Source organism: Phyllostomus discolor, chromosome 11 (genome assembly GCF_004126475.2).
Source record: "Phyllostomus discolor isolate MPI-MPIP mPhyDis1 chromosome 11, mPhyDis1.pri.v3, whole genome shotgun sequence".
Lineage (NCBI taxonomy): Eukaryota > Metazoa > Chordata > Mammalia > Chiroptera > Phyllostomidae > Phyllostomus > Phyllostomus discolor.
In genome coordinates this window covers 50,458,666-50,482,601 of record NC_040913.2, presented here as the reverse complement: position 1 = coordinate 50,482,601, position 23,936 = coordinate 50,458,666, and the positions used below count along the sequence as shown (strand labels likewise).

General features: G+C 35.9%; 1 protein-coding gene across 11 annotated transcripts in view; it reads left to right on the top strand.

Moving 5' to 3' along the window:
• SETDB2 (SET domain bifurcated histone lysine methyltransferase 2) overlaps window positions 1-23,936 on the top strand; it is a 71,529-nt gene that overhangs the window by 36,654 nt on the left and 10,939 nt on the right. For 9 of the 11 annotated variants that reach the window (XM_028526801.2, XM_036011365.1, XM_036011369.1 and 6 more), the window contains 6 exons: window positions 9,153-9,716; window positions 14,870-14,986; window positions 18,520-18,689; window positions 20,481-20,691; window positions 21,238-21,337; window positions 23,066-23,159. In XM_028526801.2, the coding sequence (XP_028382602.1) occupies window positions 9,153-9,716; window positions 14,870-14,986; window positions 18,520-18,689; window positions 20,481-20,691; window positions 21,238-21,337; window positions 23,066-23,159 (1,256 nt within the window). Of the gene's footprint in view, window positions 1-5,229; window positions 5,338-9,152; window positions 9,717-14,869; window positions 14,987-18,519; window positions 18,690-20,480; window positions 20,692-21,237; window positions 21,338-23,065; window positions 23,160-23,936 lie in introns of those variants that run through there. The other 2 variants (XM_036011371.1, XM_036011367.1) reach the window with 2 other exon arrangements.

Here is a 23,936-nt window from a genome sequence, read left to right as displayed (position 1 = left end):
AGACAAGTTGAAAAGGGAAATGAAACATTCACTGTATTTACTTAAGAGTAACATAAAACAAAAATCCAAGCCCTGGCTGGTGTAGCTCAGTGGATTGAGCGAGGGCTGCGAACCAAAGTGTCGCAGGTTCGATTCCCAGTCAGGGTACATGCCTGGGTTGCAGGCCATGATCCCCAGCAACCATACATTGATGTTTCTCTCTCTCTCTATCTCCCTCCCTTCCCTCTCTAAAAATAAACAAATAAAATCTTTAAAAAAAATCCATGAGAGCCTAAGAGAATTTATTACAGTGAACACTGAAGGAAACAAAGGGGAGATATATCCCAGGTAGACAACAGAAATGCTCACAGTTTAAAGTATACTGTAATGCTTTATGAGAAAAAATGATAGAAAGAAACTCGGCACTTAATAATAAGGGGAAAGCAATTCTAGGCACAGGCTTTTAAAAACAAGGAAATAACAGGGTACCAAAATAAAGAAATGAATAAAAACAATTACTAAATTGAACTAGGTTAAAGAAAATAGAAGTTAAACGAAAGAGTAAAACAAAAGATACATTATAGGCTATAATTTTTATTATGGCATGAACCCCCAACATTATTCAAAAATTCTAAAATAGATTGAAGTTACTTAAGAAGAAAACACCTTTATTTTTTACCCTCATTTTTAATGTATTAGATGATAATGTATTGTAGTCCATGAGTAGTGGTGGATTTACATTAATCTTTTAATGCTACATTTTCATCCAATATTTCTTATTGTCTTTTCAAGAAATTTAAAAGCTTGAAAATACATAAAGGTATACAGCAAAAAACCATACTCACACCATCTAGAATTAACAGCTATTAACATTTCATTTTATTTGCTTCTGGTCTCTTTATTAAAAAGAAAATACATTTTGAACCATACCTAATTTCTCACCATGGCAACATCTGTTCCCCATCTGCATTTTAGAAGCAGTCACTATCACCTATTATTTTTCTAGTTCATTTAAAAATATTTACAGGGCCATAAATACTATATAGTATTGTTACTTTTCATTATTTTCACTTACATAAATATTCATACATGAACCTTGTTTTATTCAGTATTATTTTGAGAGATCAATACTAAAGCTTTTTTAAACCAATATTAATCTATTAATAATTTTTTCTTTATTGATTTTAGAGAGAGAGAGGAAAGGAGGGAGAGAGCAAGAGAGAGAGAGAAACATCAATTTGTTATTTCACTGATTGAAACATTCATTGGTTGATTCTTGTATGTGCCCTACTGGGGATTGAACCCACAACCTTCGCCTATTAAAACAACACTCTAACCAGTTGAGTTACCTAGCCAGGGCTATTAATAATGTTTAATTACTAAATCAGTCTAATCATGATGCTGTGTATAGATCTATTTCATTTTCTTTAATTCTTTTTGGTTTTCCATAATGTAAAATACTACATTATATTTATCTGTTCTTTTAAGGGTGGATAATTAGATTGTTTTAAATATTTCCTATTATAAATAGTAGTACAGGATCACATTTACTTCAGCCTTTTAAAAAATATAGACATTGTGAAAGTCATCTGATTAAAGGTATAACCTGGGATCTATAAGATTATCCAAAATGTAGAAGAAAAGGGCAAATGGATGAGGAAAAAAAAAGAATAATGAGTAATTAGTGTTCTTTAAAAAGGTAATAAGAGAAAACCAATAACTCCAGTGAACGCTGTGAAACATTTTCATGATCATCCAGATGTTATAATGTTCTTTATGAAATGTAACAATTTCTAAACACCAGAATTAGTTATCTTTCTTAATAGAGGAAAAAAAGAACTTCAAGCAGAGGTGATGATAGGCTTAAGACTAATGTACTGCTGCTCACAGCTCCAATAAAGGAAATTGCAGTTATCTAAACTAAGAATCAGAAATGCTCTTAGCAACTAGAAAATGAAAATGCATGGCTTTTCCATTAAATATAAAATGTAGATATTTTTAATATATTAACAAAAATTAATGTAAGCCAGCTCTGTAAAAGCATTGCTTGTGGAAAAATCTGCCATATTTTGTTTTGAACTAAAACAAGCAAGTAAGAAAAATGCCAAAAGCTAGAATAAGTGAAGCTATAATCAAAGAAGATAATTTCTGAGTATAAGAAAACTGGAGAATATTATGCAAAGTGAAATAAGCCAGGCAGTGAAAGACAAATACCATATAATCTCACGTATAAGTGGAACCTAATCAACAAAACAAACAAGCAAGCAAACAAAAATAGAGCCAGAGACATGGAAATAAAGAACAAACTGACAGTGACCAGAGGGGAGGGTGGGGGGGGTAACATGGGAAAGAATAGGAAGGGTCAAGTCAAGGAACTTGTAGGAAGGACCCATGGACAAAGATAACAGGGTGGGGGGGGGGTGAAAATTACTATTAGATTAATATTGGCTAAAAAAGGATTTAGTATCAGCCTTAACTTTTAAATATCTTACCAGTATCAAGACAGAAATAGAAACCCAACAAAATAACAGTGATTAGGTTGGTGCCAGATTTAACTTCTACAAAAGCTCAGAAAACATACCATTCACATGTCCTTTTGGAAAGTATTTTCAAACATCCTTTTGCTAACCAAAAGATGAGCCACAATGAAGAATTTAGAATTGGGAAAGACAGTATTTAAATGGTAGTAGCATGGAAACCATCTAAGTGTGGAGTTAATTACAATAAAGATGAGTCGCTAGACTATGGGTTATGCAGCCCCTGAATGGTATGCAGATTTTTATATTAATAGTATATTTCTAGGGAGAGAGCTCATAGCTTTCATCGGATTATCTAAAATGGTTCATGACGCCCCAGAAGTTTAAATACCACTATTATGGGTACAGAGATTCTAAATAAAATTTTAGCATTCTAATTCAGAGAAATATTTTAAAAGAATGAAGTGACCGATAGAATTTATACTAGTCAAGCAAGAATGATTTAGTATTAGAAAATCTATTATTTTATGGAAGTAGACCTCAGGCATACTTAAGAAATGGCCAAAGATTTTAAAAAGTCAGTAACAATTGTGAGAAATAGAACCCTTTTTTAATGTGGTAGAGAATGTATTTCTCTAACGAACATCCACATCCTATATATTGATGAAACTCTAGAGGTATTTCCTTTAAGATTAAAACAGGAATGCCTACATTCATAAGTAAGTCAAAAGTCCCAAGGTAAAGAAGGGCTTGTTATTCAATAAATGACTCTGGAACAGTTGGATATCATTTGGAAAATTTAAGTTAGATCTTTGTGGTACATCCAAATTCCAGATGAATTGGAGTCCCAAACTATGGAAAAAATTAATTTAGAACCCTAAAAAAAAAAACAAAAGCTAATGAAGATTAGATGTCTTTCCATGACATTAGGTGTCATGGCTTCATTCATAATATCATCTTTACTTTATTATAAGTACTTAGTTCTCTGCCTAGAATGTAAGCTCCTTGAGATCATGGAGCTCTATCATTTTTTCCATAGCATGACCTACTGCATAGCTGATGCAAGACGTCTTTGATGGAAAAATGAAGAATGAACAAACCCCCAATAGGAAAATGGCCAAAGCATATGAATAGACAGTTCACCAAAAGAAAAATAAAAGACCAATACATGTGAAATTTATGTTCAAACTTCATATAATTTAGAGAAAAACAAATTCAGAAGGCAATAAAATACTATTTTTCATCTATCAAATTGATTAACATATTTAAAATAATATTCAATTAGATTTACATTTATACATGCTTATAAGAGTGTAAATTGGCCCAGCCTTTTTGGAAAAGCATTTTGTCAATTCGTATTAATTAAAATGTGTGTACCTCCTAGCACCATCATTGTGATTTCAAAATGTCATTTCTCATTAAATGGAATCATAGTCTTGTAAAGCAGCAACTTTCAACCCAAGTGCTGCAAGAATTTTTAAAACATGCATTACCTGACTACTTAGGGGCACTGTCCTCTTTTCCCTTAGGTTATCAAGTCAAACAATGACAACAGCCAAAACAATAATAGCCATCTGGTGTGAATGAATCAAAATTATACCTATTGTTTTTGTCAGATCAGCAAAAAATATATTTTTTGACGTGCCACAGAATTTTAGTAATTAGTTTATGTATGCCATGAGATGAAAAAGGTTGAAAATTATTGGTGTAGAGAAATGGCAGATTCCAAACTTGGAACATCTTACGACAGAAAGCAAAAATGCTATCTAAGACTACCAATTGTGTTTGAAAGTTGTAGGAGTAAACTTGAAGGAACTTCAACTAGCCAAAAATGTCACAATATGACCACCTAAATGAATAATCACTGTAATTGATTTAAACACATTAAATATATAAAAATCCATGTGGTCATAATAATACTTTGATATACAGTCACTTTAGTAGTTGCTACCATACAACCCATCATCATTCTAAATACTAGGAATTAAAAAGAAGCAGGCATTTATCCTGCCTTTCCTATACTAAACATATTTCACAATAACCTGAGTTGATGAGAAAAATTTCGTTTTATAAAAGAATTCCAACCAGAAAATTCTAGGAATGATAGAATAAAAAGATTGTTCTTTTTACAACCTCCAGCCTTCAAGAAACAGTGGACTCACTAGGATAGTGCTCTCAAAGTAACTGGTGATAACAGGTGGTTTTATTTTTTTTTAGATACTCTTATAAAATGCGATGAAACTTGGCAATGTCAAATTGCTGTAAAAGTTTTAAAGTTTTGCAGCTTTCAATTTTTTGTGTTTATCATGAATTGGAAGCAAATCACTGGGGACTGACACCACTACACCCTGAGTAGCACAGGCCTAGCCAGTGATCACAAGTAAATGATAAATAAACCTCTTAAGTGAAAGACTCATGATGAGCTTTCAAATGGATAGATTAGGCTGAAAACACCCTAATTCACTTATTGGGTTGGCCCAAAAAATCCATTACATTTTTTCTGTAAAATGAAAGACATTTTTTTCATTTTCACCAATAACTTGATTGATTTGGGTATTTTAAGAATGTTGGCTATCTCCCACTTTTGGTTTCTAATAGGTAGAGGCTAGGGGTGCTGCTAAATGTCTTCCAATGCATAAGACTGCCCCACAACAAAGAATTATTTGGCCAAAATATTTGTAGTACCAAGAAATTTCGCAAAAACACTTTTGACACATTCGATGAGTCACAGCACCTTCTCCAAACACTGCACAAATCTTTTTTTGCGTTTCAATTTAGTTTTTACTTTCCTTGAAATTATAAAACATATTATGCCAAAAGTGTTGTGGATCGTCATCCATCTTCACTACTAGAATGGCTGCATAAAAATTCACCAATTTTGATAAGTTTTTTTAATGCACACTGATACGACAGCTGTCACAATACAGTGTAAAAAAGTTGTTCAAAATGAAATTAATGACAACTAAGCACTACTAGAGCCATCATATGGAAAAATCTAATGGACTTTCTGGCCAATCCATTACAAATCTTAGCATCACTAAAAGTGAATCAGATATTGTATACCTCCTTAGTTGACTTAATAGGAATTTATAGCATCACCTATGAATTATTACACACTACCACCACCACCAAAATCGAACCTGAATATAATCAAGCTTCTAGAACTGAATCATGAATTTACCAGGAATAGAAAGGATAGGGGAATGAGTTAACACCACAAAAAGTCATCAGCCAAATTCTACAGTGTAGGAAGCGATACAGGACTAATGACACAATTTACTCAACTTTAACAAACATATCATAAAATGAAGAGGCACTCTTTTAAGGTTGAAGAGACAAAAGACATCTGAATCAAATACATTGTGTGGTACTTGTTTGAATTTTGATTCAAACTAATTTAAGAGAATAAAGGAAATGTGAAAACAGGCTATTTAGACTATATATATTTTTAAAAGCCTTGTTAGAAATGCATATTGATTTATTTCAGCTAAAAAAAGATGTAACATCTAGGATTTGCTTTAAAGCACTCCAGTATGTTTCAGGATGGGGCAAGAGGCAGGGAGAATAGATCAAATAAAATAGATAAAATGTTGATAATTATCAAAAGTTTGGTAATGTGCCGAAGATAAGCAAAGATTCTAGTTAAAGCAGTGAAAACAGATTTTACCAAGTGCCTACTGACAATAGGGAAAGGAGTTGAGCTCCATTCCGATTTGTGCTGCTGAAATGACTGGAATTTTAAAGGGGAATGGGGGAGAGAGGAAGAACAAGCACTCAAGTGTAAAATTACAGGGAGTGTAAATACCCTTGAGGCCAGCTGTGTGTGCTACCTGGCAATTATGGAAGTTAGGATTCTGTTCTCCTACAGAGACTGGAAGACAGGCCCTATCCTTCCTGACCATTGCCTTTCAAAGGAATGACTTTCAGTTCCTTGAGAAACACATACCTGAGTTGTAGGAGATGCATATACCTCTCAGAAGGAAGGAGGAATGATTCACAATTGTAAGTCCTCTTAGTAAATGGTGTAAGAAAGGAAGGCCAGGGGTTTATCTTCAGGTGTTGGCTAGAAGAAACAGTATATTTCCTTGGCAGCCTTGAGCTTTCTCAGGCAGGCATTTTACTGAGGAACAGGGGTCAATCTAGAGACTTTGTTTTATGCTGCTAGGAGCCTTGCTAGAGTTTGGTTGTCTCTTAGTGCATAGGTTTGGACATAGTTGTGCCAAGAGTCTGCAGTTCTGACAAGTACATGGGGGTCCAATATATCGGTCTTTTTTATGAGAAAAAATACTTTTTAATGTATTTTGAACCTGTTATTAATAAAGTTATTAAATGTATGTTCCTGTTGACCTAGTAATTCCTCTTAAAGGAATGTATACTACAGTAATAATCAGAAATTTGGTCAAGGGTTTATGTATGAGGATATTCATTAAAGTAGTAACAGAGCCCTGGACCAGTAGTTCAGTTGGTCGGAGTGTTGTCCTGATGCTCCAAGGCTGCAAGTTCAATCCCATCTCAAGTGTATACAAGAATTAACCAGTGAGGGCATGGATGGGTGGAGCAACCGGTTGATGTTTCTCTGTGTTTCTGTCTTTCTCCTTTCCTCTCTCTCTCAAATCAATCAATTAAAAAAAAAGTAGTAACAGAAAAATTGGAAACAAATGTATCTAACATTAAAAGACTTATAAACTTCTATCCTTTAGGCTGTTAGATTGTCAGAAATTTGAAAGCATCAAGAGCCATTGATTGATGAGGCTTTGGAAGCAGGTACTTTCATAAATTGCTGGAGAGGCTAACCCCAAGGAGAACAATTTGGGTGTCTTAACAAAATTACTAATCCATTTACCCTGAGACCTAGTATTTCCATTTCTGGGAATATATTCTGTAGTGATATCTTTACATGTATGAAATTGTTATGTATAAGGTTGTTTATCACATGATGATTTATAATAACAAAAGATTGGAAACAATAGAGAATAAATTGTGAAATTTATTCAGAGGATTGCTAATACAGCTGGAAAAAAGGAAGATACACCTCATATCTATGCATTCAGTATAGCTGCACATGACTATTTAAATTTGAATTAATTAAAATTAAACAAAATTTAAAGTTTAGCTCTTTTGTTGCACTAGCCCCATTTAAAAGTGCTCAATAGCCACATGTAGCTAGTGGCTACCCAACTGGACAGCACAGATACTGAACATTGCCATCAGTGCAGAAAGTTCTGTTGGACAGTGTTGCTTTATGTAGTGAGTATAAAAACATCTCTAAAATACTATATTACTTTTATAATAAAGACATCTAAATATAGAAAATACTACATAAAACAAAACTGAGGTTCTTTGTGAAAAATTAAAACCTGAGTTCCCAATACATATGGAATCTTTTCACAAATTATTTTTTCTTAAAATGACTAACTGCCCCATTTTCTCCTATCAGTTTACCACTTTCAGATGTATCACTATGATGCCAGGTGAATTACATATTATGGAAAAATTTCCATTGGTTAACAGTGGTTGAAGGCAAACACTGTGTAAAGGATTCTTGATAGCCAAAGTTTTTGGCTAGCCTTTACTGTTTTATGCAGGTAGAAAGCTTGAATCAAGCATGCCTGAAGATGTAATCTTCCTCCTCTATTTATTGAGTGCATGCTCTAAATAACTCTAAATTTGCTAGGTGCCATAGCAAAATGGTACAGCTATAATCACAGCTCTCTGGAATATTCTGAAATTAGGTTGCGATATAAGAAGAAAGATACTTGGTCTTTGTCCTACTGCCTGGCACATAGCTTCTAAAACCTTTGGAACCTCCTGAATGAGAAGATTATCTTTGGTATACTAATGAAATGACTTTTGGTGAGGGGCTGCTAGTTAGCTTCAGGATGGTGCCTGGTTACCAGAAAGACTAAATAAATGTTGATTGGAAGCTTAAAACTTTCAGCCCTAAATTCCAACCTCTAGGGAGGAGAGAAGGGCTAGAGATTAAGATAATCACCCGTGGCCTTTGATATAATCAATCATACTTACGTAATGAAACCTCCATAAAAACTTCTAAACAACAGGGTTCTGGAAGCTTCCTGGTTGAACACTTAGAGACACTTGGAGGGTGACACACATGGGGAGGGCATGCCGTAACCCTTCCTACTTATCTTGCCCTGTGAATCACTTCCATTTGACTGTTCCTGAGTTCTATCCTTTATTATAAATTGGTAATAGTAATTAAACTGCTTTCCTGAGTTCTCTGAGTCTTTTTACAAATTATCAAGTTTTAGGGAGGGGGTTGTGGGGATCCCAGGGTCAGTCAGAAGTATGGGTATGCAGGACTTGTATTTTGTATCTGAAATGGGGACAGTCTTGTGGGACTGAGCCCTTTGTCTTGTGGGGTCTGATACTGACTCCAGGTTAATAGTGTCAGAATTGAACTGAATTATTGGACTCCCAGTTGGAGATGTGCTGGAAAAAAAAAAACACCACATATTTGATTTCTGGAGCGGGGAGAAGACCTTTGAGGCAAGACCTGCAAGGCATACCTTTAAAAGGCTGCAGAACATAGTATAATGTTTATTTCAGAGTCTAGCTTATTTTTGTATTGTCTAAGAAAATATTAGCGGTAATTACCACCTTAGTGTGAAGTGTATTTTTAAAATGGGAAGTTGTACTATAAATGTGAGATACTAATAAGTAATTAATTTTAAACAGCACTACAAAAAATAATGAATCTCCCCCTCTGAGAAATAAAGCTGTGGACTTTGGAGAAAAAGAATCCTCTTTGAATTTATCTTACCAAAGTCATGACTGCTCTGGTGCCTGTCTGATGAAAATGCCACTAACCTTCAAGGGAGAAAACCCTCTGCAGCTACCAATTTCATGCCACTTCCAAAGACGACATGCAAAGACAAACACTCATTCTTCAGCACTCCACGTGAGTTATAAAACCCCTTGTGGAAGGAGTCTACGAAACATGGAGGAAGTTTTTCGTTACCTGCTTGAGACAGAGTGTAACTTTTTATTTACAGATAACTTTTCTTTCAATACCTATGTTCAATTGACTCGGAATTACCCAAAGCAAGAAGAAATTGTTTCTGATCTGGATATTAGCAATGGAGTGGAATTGGTGCCCATTTCTTTCTGTAATGAAATTGACAATAGAAAGCTTCCACACTTTAAGTACAGAAAGACTATATGGCCACGAGCATATTATCTAAGCAGCTTTCCCAACATATTTACTGATTCATGTGACTGCTCTGAGGGATGCATAGACATGTGAGTAGAATATAATGGCATTTCAAAAAATCTTTTGAATGTAGGGGTACTTGTTAAGTCCTGCTGTGTCTCAGTTTGTCTATCTGTCTATCTAAAACTGTTCGCTAAGAATCTAAAATGGAAAGATGCACCCTCTCACTAGCAATGGGAAAGAAAACTTTTCAGCATTATTACAGTAATTTGAAAATTATTTCCTCCAAGGATATTTCTTTTTTTTTAATAAAATATGCTTATTGAGTAGAGAGAGAGAGAGAGAGAGATGTGACAGACAAACATCAATTGGTTGTCCTGACTGGGGACTGAACCCTCAACCTTTTGGCGTACCGGGCGATGAGTGTTTCTTTAAGCTAGTATCATAATCATAACAGCAGCAATTACAGTTAATACCATGTAACAGTGCGAGACACTGACAATTGCTTTATATACATTTTATTATTTAATTCTCACAAAACTCTATGAGGTAGTAGTATTATTTCCATGTTACAAAAGAGGAAACTGAGAAGCTAATTTTAAGATCATAGGGCAAACAAATTGAAGAGCTGCAGTTTCAGCCCATGCTCTTAGTAACTGTGTTATATGTTGCGATTTATTTCTCTACAAATCATTTCCTTGCCATTTGTAGAAAGTTAATGGTGCTTATAATTAGTACTCTCTTGATCCTAACATTGACATTCCATAAAAAAATGAAAACATGTTCAATATATTAGGACTTTCAAATCATTTTAAGGATATATAGTGTACATGTTTTTGTAGGTATGCATATATAGAATGGAGTTGCATTATATGTACATTCAGTTTAATGTAAATTTAGTTTCCAGTAGTAGGCAAAAGAATGAGAAAGATAAATAAATGGTATGGATAGTAGTTTGCACCACCCTTTAGTTGGAGTGTGAGATGAGATATATAAATCTGCTGTTAGATCCTTTTGGCTCAATTCCTTTGCCTTATCATAGAGAAAATCTGTTGCTGGCCTAGTTTAATTCTTTTTAAAAACAAGTGGGTTTTTTTTTCTTTTTTTTTTTTTAAGCATTGCCTCTAAGTATAACCCACCTGTATCTGGCCAAGCTCAATCTCTTTCAGTAGTGGAGAAAAAAATTACTGGACCAGGCCAGTGTGGCTCAGTTGGTTGGGCATCAACCCATAAACTGAAAGAAAAAAAAAATGACTGTGGAACAGTGTTTACTCTATGGTCAGTTCAAGAGAATTTTTTAGAGAATAATTTGACTATATGTAATTTTAGAACACACAGGTGTAAACCCCACAGAAGTATGATGTCAGACTCTCACAGCACACAAAGGCAACGGTTAAGACCCCAAAAGCAGCTTGAATCCCAACAAATGGGAGAATTCACACCTGAAGAATCAGAGATAAATGTAGAATCTGATTGAAAGGTACTTTACAATAGGTATATTTAAAATGTCCAAAGAGCTAAAATATTAGCATCCATAAAACAAGAATAGGAAATTATTTTTATAAAGGGGTATATATGAAAAAGAACCATTTGGAAGTATAGGAAATATATGGTCATTGAAATAAATTAAATGGATGCATTAAATGTTAGCATTGGTATAGCTGAAGAAAGAATTAATGTGTTGGATGGCAAAAACTAAGATCTCTCAGAATGCAAACAGATAAAGATATGGGTAAAATAACTTACAGGTTAAGAAATATGGAGGAGTAGCTGTAGCATACATATGCAAAAAAGAAAAGAGCACCATTCAAAGATAATAGCTGAGCCCTGGCCTATGTGGCTTAGTTGGTTGGAGTGTCATTCCATAAACCAAAAGATTATGGGTTTGATTCCTGGTCAGGGCACATACAGGAGGCAACCAGTTGATGTTTCTTTCTCACATCTATATTTCTGTCTCTTCCTCTCTGTCTCTGTCTCTCTGTGTTTCCACCTCCCTCTACCCCTTTGTTCTCTCTATAAAAGCCATGAAAAAATGTCCTTGGAAGAGGTTGAAAAAAAGAAAATAGCTGAGAATTTTACAGAGTTGAAGAAAGACAGGAATCCTCTGAGTGAAAGAGCCTGCTAAGTACTAAAAAGGAAAAATAAGATAAATCTAAATAAATATATTGATGCAACTTAAGAAGGACCTAGGATAAAGAGTAAATTTCAAACTCTCAAAAAAGAGGAAAAAGAGACTGACAACACACTTTTCATCAGAAGTAATACAATAAAAAAAGAGATACATTAGCTTAAAATCTTGAAGGAGAACAAATTAAAACTAGAATTTCATACCAAGCCTGTCAGTCGTTTAATAGGGAGAGTGGGGTGTTCAGTTACACAGCAATAGAAAAGGTGCATACCTACTTTCCAGCAATAGTACTTTTAAGTATATTTAGAACATTGTATTCCAAGCCATAGGTTTAGTTGATATAAAATCATTTAAGGGGTTGTAACTAGCATTTTTAAAAATTAAATAATACAAAAAAGGACCCAAGTGCATCACAAACGATAAGAGTAATGTTTCATGCCACTGTTGTTTCAGTTTGCATACGTATAAATATGTGTGCTTGTATATGATCCTGAAAAATATGTATTTTCTACTGTGGGTCATAGTAGAAAAAATATTTGAAAGCTACTACTCTAGAGATGTTTACACATCTGCATAAGAATAGGATGTTCATTTCAACATTTGTTACATTGAAAACTTGAAGCAACTTAATTAAGCGACATAATTGTGTATCTAAATGCTGTGGAAAAATTTAAAGGAATTAACTATATTTGAATATAACATGGATTGGGTCTCAAAAACATAACATTGAAAGAAAGAGCAAGTTTTAAAGTAATAACTAGAGTAAATTTTTTAAAGACTATTATATAAACAGTTTACGAGGACTGTCTGAAAAATATCCATTCTTATAATATTAAAAATACATTTATTGAAGAACATACAAGATACAAGAAACATTGTACATAGGACAGTAATGCCTCAGCCCCCTTCTAAGTAGGCACCTTGGGACCTCTCAATTGTCCCAGTAGCCATCGGCTACCCTGTCATATTTTCCTGAATTTCACTGATGGTCTGAAATCTCTCCCCTCTCAAAGGTAATTTTAGTTTTGGGAAAAGCCAGAATTCACAGGGTACCAAATCTGGGCTATAAGGCGGCTGAGTCATGTGGGTTATTTGATGTTTCACCAAAAAACTCTGCACAAGATGTGATGCATAAGCAGGCACATTGTCATGATGAAGCTGCCAATCACCAATTGCCCATAGCTGCAGCTGTTTTCATCATATTGCACATTGAGGTAGTATTCCCTATTAATTGTTTGGCCTGCTGGGGCATACTCATGATGGACAACACCCTCCCAATCAAAAAACACAGTTAACATGGTTTTGATCTTGCTGGGACTTTGCCGCACCATCTTTGGGCATGGAGAACCAGGTGACTCCTGTTGGGACTACTGGGCCTTTGTTTCCAGATCATAACCATGGACCCAGAATTCATCTTGGACTGTGACCTTCTTAAGGAAATCTGGTTCATTGGTAGTAGTTTGAATGAAGTCATTAGCAATTGCTGTATGATGTTCTTCTGCTCTGGTAGCAGAAGCTATGGAATGAATTTTGCCACAACACATTTCATACAAGATCCTTCATCAAAATCTCAGACACAGTAGTTTTTGGAATCCCCAGATCAGCTTCTAGTTCTCATACTGTCAGTTGCCGATCTTTGTTGATTGTAGCCTATACACATTCAACATTCTCAAGGTGTTTTGCTTGTTGCAGGCCATACAGAACATGGATCACTTTCAACAGATTCTCAGCCATCTTGTAAACATCTGTGCCACACTTTTAGTTGCACTGCACTCATTGCATCATCCCTGAAAGTCTTCTGAGTCATCCAAATAGTTTCCGAGGGGAAAAGCTCAAGCTTAATGCAAATGCAGATTTGTTCCTCTACTAGCTCAGTCATTTTGAATGCTATAGCCACACAGTACACATTTGCACTCAACAGCTTCTAATGCCCCCACTGACTAGTACAGTGAAGTCATTGTTCATGCATGTGCATTCCAGTCCATTCTCCTTGGATGCCAGGTTATAGCAATGTTGCATGAACAGTTCTCATTATATTAACAGTAGCTGGACTTTTTCCAGACAGACCTTGTATATATTTTATTCTATTTTATTTTAAATTTTATTTTAATTGTTGTTTAAATACAATTTTCTGTCTTTTACTCCCATCCCAGCCTACCCGTATATATTTTAAATAATACAGAAAAAAGAAGGACTAGGTAAAATGATAACAGTTAATTCTATGTGGTAGAAATATGAGTGCTTATTATATTATTATTTGTCTTTTTCTGTACTTTTAAACTTTGTAAGCAAACTCATATCAAAAAAGCAACTTTACATTTCCTGCACTGTAGTAGATTCCAGATTATTGAAATCTTTGTTTTTTCTGTTGCAAATAGTAACCACCACTCTTATGCATGTATTATGTATATACAGAAAAATACAGAAGAGAATCATCAAGAAAGAGATCTCAAAGTAACTTGTTGAACAAAGGAGATAGATCCAGAGATTTTAACCAGCTCATCAGTAGGCACATATCCAATTTACAGATGAGATACCCAGGTTCCTTACTCCCTATCAAGGTATAAGTTTCTCTCGAGTTAGACAATCATTTAAAAAGAGGGGGAAAATTTATGGTTGCATTTTTTTTGTTGAGAAACATTATAAATAAATTTAGTAACCAGATATCCAGTGTCAACTTACCCAATCTGCTTTTGTGTCATTAGAAAGAAAGATAATTTAAGGCATCTGCAAACCTATGTACACCTTTTTGAGTTTGACACATATCAGTTTATCCATTGTAGGAGGAGAGTGAACCTAGGAGAACAAACAAACTTCTGCTGAAAAGGAAATTAAAGGAGTTCATTTTGAAAAGTTGAAGAAAACTCATGGTTAAGTACTTATTTCATGAGCAAATAAAGGTGTCGAGGGCAGTTTATAATTATTTACAGGCTTTTGGTAAATAATCTCTTTCATGGAGGTCTATCTAGTGAAGAAGTTCAACTGTTCATGAGGCAGATGACTATCCTGAATACAGTTAATTCCTTTACTATATCATTTACACTTTAATCAAGTCTCTTTAGTTGATGCTTTTTTAAAATTTTTACTTCTTCCCTTCATTGCCTTTCTTTGTAGAACAAAATGTGCATGTCTTCAAATGACAGCAAGAAATGCTGAGATTTGCCCCTTGTCAAGAGATAAAATAACCATTGGATATAAATATAAAAGACTACAGAGACACATACCAACTGGGTAAGATACCTGAGGATTTGTTATAGTGTGTTTGTATCTTCAAAGGTGGGTTCTTTATTATTGTACTTATAGTCTTACAGATATTAAATCTTAATTTTTTATATCAAAAACCTAAATTAAGAAATTAAAAAAGTAACAAACCTGCATATTATTTTTGGAAATGGAAGTGATAGACCACATATGTATCATGCAGAGCATGTATGAACCAAACACTCATGTGCTTTGAGTCTGGCTTTTACCCTCTAGAGTTAGCCTTCTTTGGGAAGCCGTTCCCCCTTAAGAAATACCCTGTGCTAAGTCTTCTAAGAACTGAGAATTTTCAGCCTTTCAAGGTTGTTATTAAAAAATAAACAAACAACCCTGGCTTATGTGGCTCAGTGGATTGAGCACTGGCCTGCAAACCAAAGGGTCGCTGGTTTGATTCCCAGTCAGGGGACATGCCTGGGTTGCAGGCCAGTCCCCAGTAGGGAGTGTGTGAGAGGCAACCACACATTGATGTTTCGCTCCCTCTCTTTTTCTGTCCCTTCCCCTCTGTCTAAAAATAAATAAAATCTTAAAAAATATATATAGATAAATAAATAAAAAAATAAACAAACAGAACATTTTTCCTATTAAACATTCCTATCCCAGACATTTTCTTCCTAGACATTTATGGATTTTTAAAGGGCTAATATTTACTATGTGCCAGGTATTGTCCCAAGCATCTTGTAAATGCTGACTCATATAAACTTCACGAAACAATCCTGTGATAGCTTATATATAAATATAAAATCTGGAGCATCTGGTCAAGATCATGATGTAGGCAGACATGGCTCACCTCTTCACACAACCACATTAAAATTACAACTAAAATACAGAATAACCATCACTCAGAACTGTCAGAAATTGAGTTGATTGGAAGTATGACAACTTCAGAATTAAAGAAGCCACACACATCCAAACTGGTAGAAGGAGCACAGATGTGGAATGGGCTGGTCTCTCACCCATGTGTGATGGATAAAAATTTGGGAAGGATATTTGAGGAGTGAGCAGGCCCACCCCCATACCAGGCCTGCCAGTCCAGGGTTCCAGTGCAAGGGAGATAAGTCCCCATAACTTATGGCTGCAAAAACCAGCATGGATTGAGTCAGTGGAAGTAACTGCTGGAACCACAACCAGTTCCTCTTAAAAAACCTACACATAGGCTCACCTACTCAGACTCACTCCCTCTGAGCTCCAACACAGGGGTGGCAGCTTGAAGAAGGGCCCCAGTGGCATACTGGGAGGGGCTAAAGTGCCTGGCATCAGGGCCAGCAGAGGACATTGTCCCTTTTCTGAGCCCTTCCCCCACAGAGCCAAGGTACCAGCAGGGTGGAGCCATATTTGACTCCATCAACCTGGCTAACACTGTTTGACTCATCTTGGAGATCCCCAGAGACTCCTCCCTATCCAACCCTTGCTGCTTTTCCACATGAATGGCTGCTTCACAACTTCCTAAATCCTATCAAACAAGCAACAGCTGGCCTCAGTAAGCTCCAGGCAGGGCACTAGCAACAGCCAGTTTAGCTTCACAGGTTGGCTTTGCCTGGGAATCTCCCAGCCCAGTACAACTAGCAGCCTTCTTAGATTGCTTTATAGATCAGGAAGGGTTGTTGGGCAAAACATAGGTGGGGACTGACCTTGGTCAGCACCATCTTGGAAACCCCAGGGCCAGTGCACCCAGCAGACAGCTACAGATCACTTCAGAGGGCCACCACCCTGCCTCTGCACAGCTGATCCTCCACAGAGGGCAGAGATTGGTAGTAATTGGTCACAGCTAATCCTTACCTGGGTAAATCCCTCCCATTGATCGGCCAGCAACAACTAAGGCTCAACTACAAGAGGAGGGTGTGCTAAGCCCACACGAAGGGTGCACCTCTAATACCCAGCTTGGGTAAATGGGGAGGCTCTGTCACTGGGCTCTACAGGACACCTACTACTTAGGACACACTACCAAGACATGGAGTCAAAGCAGCTCTACCTAATATGTAGAAACAAACACAGGGGTGCTGCCAAAACAAGGAGATAAACATGGCCCAAATGAAAGAACAAATCAAAACTCCAGAAAAAGAGCTAAAAGAAATGGAGATAAGCAAAGAACAAATCAAAACTCCAGAAAAAGAGCTAAAAGAAATGGAGATAAGCAATCAGGTGTGGGGTTCAAAACACTGGTTATAAGGAATCTCAAGGAACTTAGGGCCTGAGCAGCTTAAAAAAGATCCAGTCAGAATCAAACAATTCACTAATCGAAAGACAGAACAATTCACAGGAAAACAGTAGAGTAGATGAAGCTAAGAATCAAATCAATGATTTGGAATATAAGGAAGCAAATAACAAGAAGAAAAAAAAGAATTTTAAAAAATGGGGGTAGTATAAGCAGCCTCTGGGACAACTTCAGGAGGTCCCACATTTGCCTTATGGATGCCAGAAGGAGAGGAGAAAGAGCAAGAAATTGGAAATCTGTTTGAAAAACAATGAAAGGAAACTTACCTAACTTGGCAAAGGAAATAGACATGCAAGTCCAGGAAGCACAGAGAGTCCACTTGGTGTGACTCAAAGAAGACCACATTAAGACACATCATAATGAAAAGGGTTAAACATAAAGAGAAACTCCTACAAACAACAGTAGAAAAGCAGAGAATTACCTATGAAGGAGTTTCCATAAGTCTGTCAGCTGATTTCTCAAAAGAAACTTTGCAGGCAAGAAGTATTCACAGTGATGAAAAGCGAGGGCCTACACCAAGATTACGCTATCCAGCAAAGCTATCATTTAGAATGGGAGGGCAGATAAAGTGCTTCCCAGACAAGGTAAAGCTAAAGGAATTCATCACCAAGCCGTTATTACATGAAATGTTAAGGGCACTTATTTAAGGAAAAGAATATCAGAACTATGAACATTAAATTGGCAACAAATTCACAAGTATCAACAACTGAATCTAAAAAAACAAACAAAAAAGAAACTAAGCAAACAACCAGAACAGGAACAGAATCATAGGTATGGGGATAATTTGGAGGGTTATCAGCTGGCAGGGGGAAGGGGTAGATGGTGGAGGGTGGAATGGTGGTGCAGGGATAAAGAAGCATAATTGATAGAAACAAAATAGACAAGAGGATGTTAAGAATAGTATAGGAAAGGGAGAAGCCAAAGAACTTACACGCACAACCTATGGACGTGAACTAAGGTTGGAGGTATTGCTAGGGAAGGGGGTTACTGGGCAGAGTGAAGCAAAGGGAAAATAATTGGGACAACTTAACAGCATGATCGATAAAATATACTTAAAAATAAAATAAAATCATATAATCCCCATTTTAAAAATGGAAAATTGAAGCACAGAGATTAAATAACTCGTCTAAGATCACACAGCTAGTTAATGCTGGAGTTGTGATGGGAAACCCAGGTAGTCTAGCTCTAAAATTCTTTCTCATCTGCAGTTATTAGTGACTAGCAATATTAACTGCTCCTGGTTTTTAATTTAGGATGCCTGATTGATTTTCTCTTGTATATTTATTGACAGCATTTATGAATGCAGCCTGTTGTGCAAATGTAATCGACAAATGTGTCAAAATCGAGTTGTTCAGCATGGACCTCAAGTGAGGTTACAGGTGTTCAAAACTGAGAAGAAGGGATGGGGAGTACGCTGCCTGGATGACATTGACAGAGGGACATTTGTTTGCACTTACTCAGGTAAAGCAAGAGTTTATTTTCAAATGACTGTATCTGCATTTCTGAATATCCATTTTACTAGTCAAGGCCACTGAGTTCTTATAGCAAGGACAAGAGCAACAATATATAGGAGGAACATATAGAGGAAGGAAAGTGACTGGGAACTTGGATACTGAAGGGATGAGATCCCTTAGGAGGTTATGTTCTAGAAAATAAAGGCTCAGAAATAAAATTTAGGTTATTGTGTGAGGCACCTTTTTTTGTCTTCATGGCTACAAATGCTTTGGTGTAAGATTAGAAAATGTTTTAAATATGAAAACTAAATTACTGAATTATCAATTGACTACCTTATTCAGTGTTTTGAGCTATTAAAATTTAGTAGGTGCCCTGACTGGTGTAGCTCAGTTGGTTGGGTATCATCCTCCAAAGCAAAGTATCACCAGTTCAGTTCCTGGTCATGGCACATGTCTATGTTTCAGCCAGTCCCCAGTTGGTATACATGTGAGAGGCATCCCTTTGATGTTTCTGTCACACATCAATGTTTTTTTCCTCTATTTCACCCTCTCCCCTCCCTTCCCCTCCCCTCCCCTCCCCTCCCCTCCTCTCCCCTCCTCTTCCTCTCCCCCTCCCCTACCCCTCCCTCTCCTCTCTGTAACATTAAATACATAGTCTTTTTCAAAAAGAATTTAATAAGGTAATTTTGTAATAAATACATGCGGGTGGTGATTCAGGCAATGACTTTAGGCAGCACACTTCATTTCAGAGCCTCAAGAGTTTCCCACATTTTGAGCAAAACCTTATAACCATTGTGTTACAGTTGTAGTTGATTCTTTAGGACCACGGCCCTGAGGCCAGACATGTCAGCCTCCAACAGTCTTAACCATTTACCTCAGAGTGTCAGGCAAAGTTCCTCATTCTTTCTCTATACCAGGAAATGAGAGTTGAGCAAGCATGGCTCTACCAGAGCCAGTCTAAAGGTGCTGGTCTGAGTCTTTGAGCTAGGCAGCAGGGACCAGAGCAGCCCTCCTCATTTGAATTTCCAGGTTCACTTCAGTGAGGGCAAGAATTATCAGAATTCAGAATAGTCACACTTGGATCCCTGCCACATACCACTTATAGGCACACAACTTGCCTAGATGGTCATCTCTTATATTTTTCAAAATAACTCTTTAATGAAAGTCAGCTGCCTATAGAATGCCAAATATGTGCAGGAAGTATTGCCTTTGTCTGCATTGCTAGAAAATGCAACTAAAGTATCTGATCCAGCTGCTAACTTTGGCTTGGTAACTGTAATTTTGAGTCCCTTGGGGAGACAAATTCATAACCTTCAGACAGATTTTAATGTTACACCAGGACTTAACATGAGAACAATAGACACATATCATCACTGATTTAAATGTCACTCTATGAAACCAGTATTGATTTTAAGTGGTAAAGCATTTTTTATTTAGACACAAAATCTTCAATGCTAATTCACCTTGCTAACTTTCTAGAATGCTTTCTGATCTATGTTTTTGTTTTATATTGTAACTAAATCTCTTCTCTTTCATGTTATACCAGAATAGACAAGTGCTTTTTTTAAAATGTCCTTTACTTTTTTATATACTGGAAGACATGAGTGAAATCTCTTACTGGTCTTTTATTATTCCTTGCAGTAGTTTTCTAGAATGTTAATGTGTTTATCTTCATTTTAGAAATAAGGTACACTTCACAAGGTTCTTTAGTTATAGAGCAGAGTAGAGGTACCATTTTGTTGCTTAGCAATTACTACATTATTTTTTTTTCCTTCTAAACTCCTTCCCTTTCTCTTAGGAAGATTATTAAGCAGATCTAACACTGGGAAACCTGATGCTATTGGTGAAAATAGAAAAGAAGAAAATATTATGAAAAATGTGTTTTCAAAAAGGAGGAAAATAGAAGTTGCAGATTGTGAGGTTGAAGTTATCCCATTAGAATTGGATAGAAATGCTAAAACTGAAGAGTGTCCAGCTAAGTTTAGTAATAATCAAAAGAAGCCTGTTACGTAAGTAAGATCTTAGGAACCCAATCAAAAACTGGTCTATAATATTGGTCAAGAGTGGTTATTTGTCTGTCTCTCTTCCTTCTCTCCTTTTCATCCTTCCTTCCTTTTCTTTCTTTTCTTTCTTTCCTCAAATTCCTATATACTTCCTGTATATAAATTTGCTTCACAGTTCTAAGTTTAACACTGAGAAATCTAGGACACTTAGATTTAAAAATCTAGGCCACATGCTTTATTTCTTCAGTGTTCCATTTCAGTTTTACCTTTAAAAACTTTATGATTTTAATCAGGTTCTTATGGATGTCAGGTTCTTATGTTGCAGTTTGATTTTCTCTCACCATTCTATTTCTAATGCTTTTCATAGATTTTCTTTTTTGAACGTATTTTAAAATATGATTGACTTTAAAATACGATCACATTCTTTTTTTCTGTTAAGGGTCAGACATAGATGTTATTACTTAGATTAATTTCTAATGGATATTTCTATAACATTTATATTATCTATATTTCCAGGTCTAGTAAAGAGAATAACTTTGATTTTCTTTTCAGAGATATGAAATGTAACAATATTTCAAGAATTCGGTATCATTCAGCCATTAGAACTCTGAAGACCAAGATAGCTATTATTCAGCCTGATGGGAGAAAGATGGTAAAAACTGCAAAATGTAGATGGGGTCCTTTTGAGAACACTATTATCTCCCCTTTCTATCTTTTACTTAGTTCAAATTGCTTGTGCTACCTATTAATGTGTAGGATTTCTTTTACTGTTTTGGAATGTTATACTGTTGAAGGGTTAATGATCGTGGTTTATTTAGTAAGTATCCTCCATGGTGGTTGTCATGTTCCCAAATTTAGACTTTTAAGGAGAATGTTGGTCATGATCTAATAGTGTATTCCACTGAGACTGAGAGCTATTCATTTGAGAATTTGTAGATGCTAAAGTGTTTAAGTTGATAATAATGAGAACAATAGTAAGAAAGAGGATGGAGTAATTTAGGTTGTGGGATTCATGAAAAAGAGGAAGTGCAACCTAATGAAAGGTCATCCAGAAAGCAACATTTTACATGATAACCTCTGGAGATACATTTTTAAATCTGAACTGAGAAGAATGACTAGTCAGAGACTGTAACCTAGAAGCAGAGAAAAATGCAGGAAAAAGAAGAGAGGCAAACATACTGGTAGTTCACATTTGGGCTTTGATGAAAAATAAAAACTCTGCCCTGGGTGTTGGACAAATTTCGCCCTCTGCCTACTAACCTACAGCAGTGACCTCCTTAGTATCACATAATTATGAAAAGGTTGGGCCATGGTATCACACAGACATGGGTTTGACCTTCAGCAATGCTGCTTACTAGCTGGGTGACCTCCTTGTCCACATTTCTTTATCTGATAAATGAGGGTAATATCTAAGTCAGTTAAGAGAATTAAATGAGATAAACATCAGAAACCTGTTGTACCATGCTTGACACCCAGGAAGTGCTCAATAAATGTTGGCCATTTAAGTACTTGAACAACAATAATGTCAGCATTTCCTGAGCAGTTGGTTTAGTGCCATGCATTGTGCCAAGCAGATAACTCTTTTGTTTTATGTTTATTTTTATTTTATTTTACTTATTTTATATTTTATTTTATTTTATTTTATTTTATTTTATTTTTTATTGTTCAAGTACAGTTTTCTGCCTTTTTCCCCTGGCAGATAACTCTTTTGAAGAGCTATTGTCATTTTAAGTGACTGCAGAGTCTACACTGCATAAAGATAAACAACTTTTGTTCTGGCTGGTGTGACTCAGTGGATTGAATGCTGGCTAACAAACCAAAAGGTTGCCTGTTCAATTTCCCTGATCAGGGCACAAGCCTGGGTTGCAGACCAGGTCCCCAGACGGGGTGTGTAACAGGCAACTGATTTGTGTTTCGCTATCTTTCTCCTTCCTGAGCCCTCTTTCTAAAAATAAAAAAAAATAAATCTTTAAAAAAAAAAGGCAACTTCTTTAACCTTTTTTTTTTTGGAAGTAGAAACTAGCTAGCCACAGTATTTTTATCTTTGTACACCTTATATTTGAAGCCAAATTCATAGTCTTGTATCAGAATTGAGGAATATGGATGTATTTGTATTTTATTTTGAATTTTAATGCCTAAAGAATGTTTTGAATGTTTTTATAGTCTTTATACCTGTAGCTTACTAACATGCCTACAAGTAGAACACAGCCAAAAGGGCTCCATCTCTCCTAAGTTTCCTTCTGATATCAGCTTTGAGGCTTTCAAAACTAATGCAGTGGCTATAGCTCATGAAGACTGACACTTGATAAAAGAGGCCTAACTGCTGAATTAAATTTTTTTCCTCGCCTAAAAAGTAACATTTTCCTTGTTTTCTTTTAAGGGATTTGCTTCCTCAGAATCTGTCACTTCCGAAGGTAATGATGGATTTAAACCAACTCAAATACATCTGACCACTAAAGCCAACGATATGAAAAGTAGGCTTTGTTTAACTTTGTGCCTACCTCTTCTGCCTTTTTGTCTGTCTTGCACAATATCTGTGGTTTATTTTCTCAGACTCCAAAACAAACATGCTGTATCCATCACAAAAGCTATTACTTGTCTAAATCAGACATTGGTAAGCTATGTACAGTTTGTGGGCCAATGTATGACCCACCCATCAGCTAAGATGATTTTTTTACCTTTCTAAATAACTGATAAAAAGATGAATAATATTTGATGACACTTGAAAATTACATGAAATTATCATTTGTATCTGTAAATAAAGTTTTATTGAAACATAGCCACACTTATTCATTTACATATTGTGTCTTCTTTAACACTATAGCGGCAGAGCTAAATAATCATGACAGAGACCATATTGGCCAAAAACAAGCCTAAAATATTTGCTGTTTAGCCCCTAATACAAGTTCTGACCCCTCTTCTAGATGCCACTAGTGATCTATATGGCAGGAAGGAGTGGGGTGGACAGCTCTTAGCCTACATTATCCATGATATTATCTGTGGCTATGAAAGCATTTCAAAGCAGCTATTTCCTCACTCTTTGGGGCCCCTTTGAAAATGAAGACACAGCATTCTCCTGCAATTTTCTAGCCAAAATCTGCTGGGGATGCTCAGCCAAAAGTGAAAATATTGCTACCCTGAGTGTTTGTATTTCAGTGTTACCAGCCTTGCCATAGTTAATATTATGACTTGATAAGCCTGGGTTTTGGTACTTTTGCATTTCAATATATCCCTTAGTGGGGAGACATTGC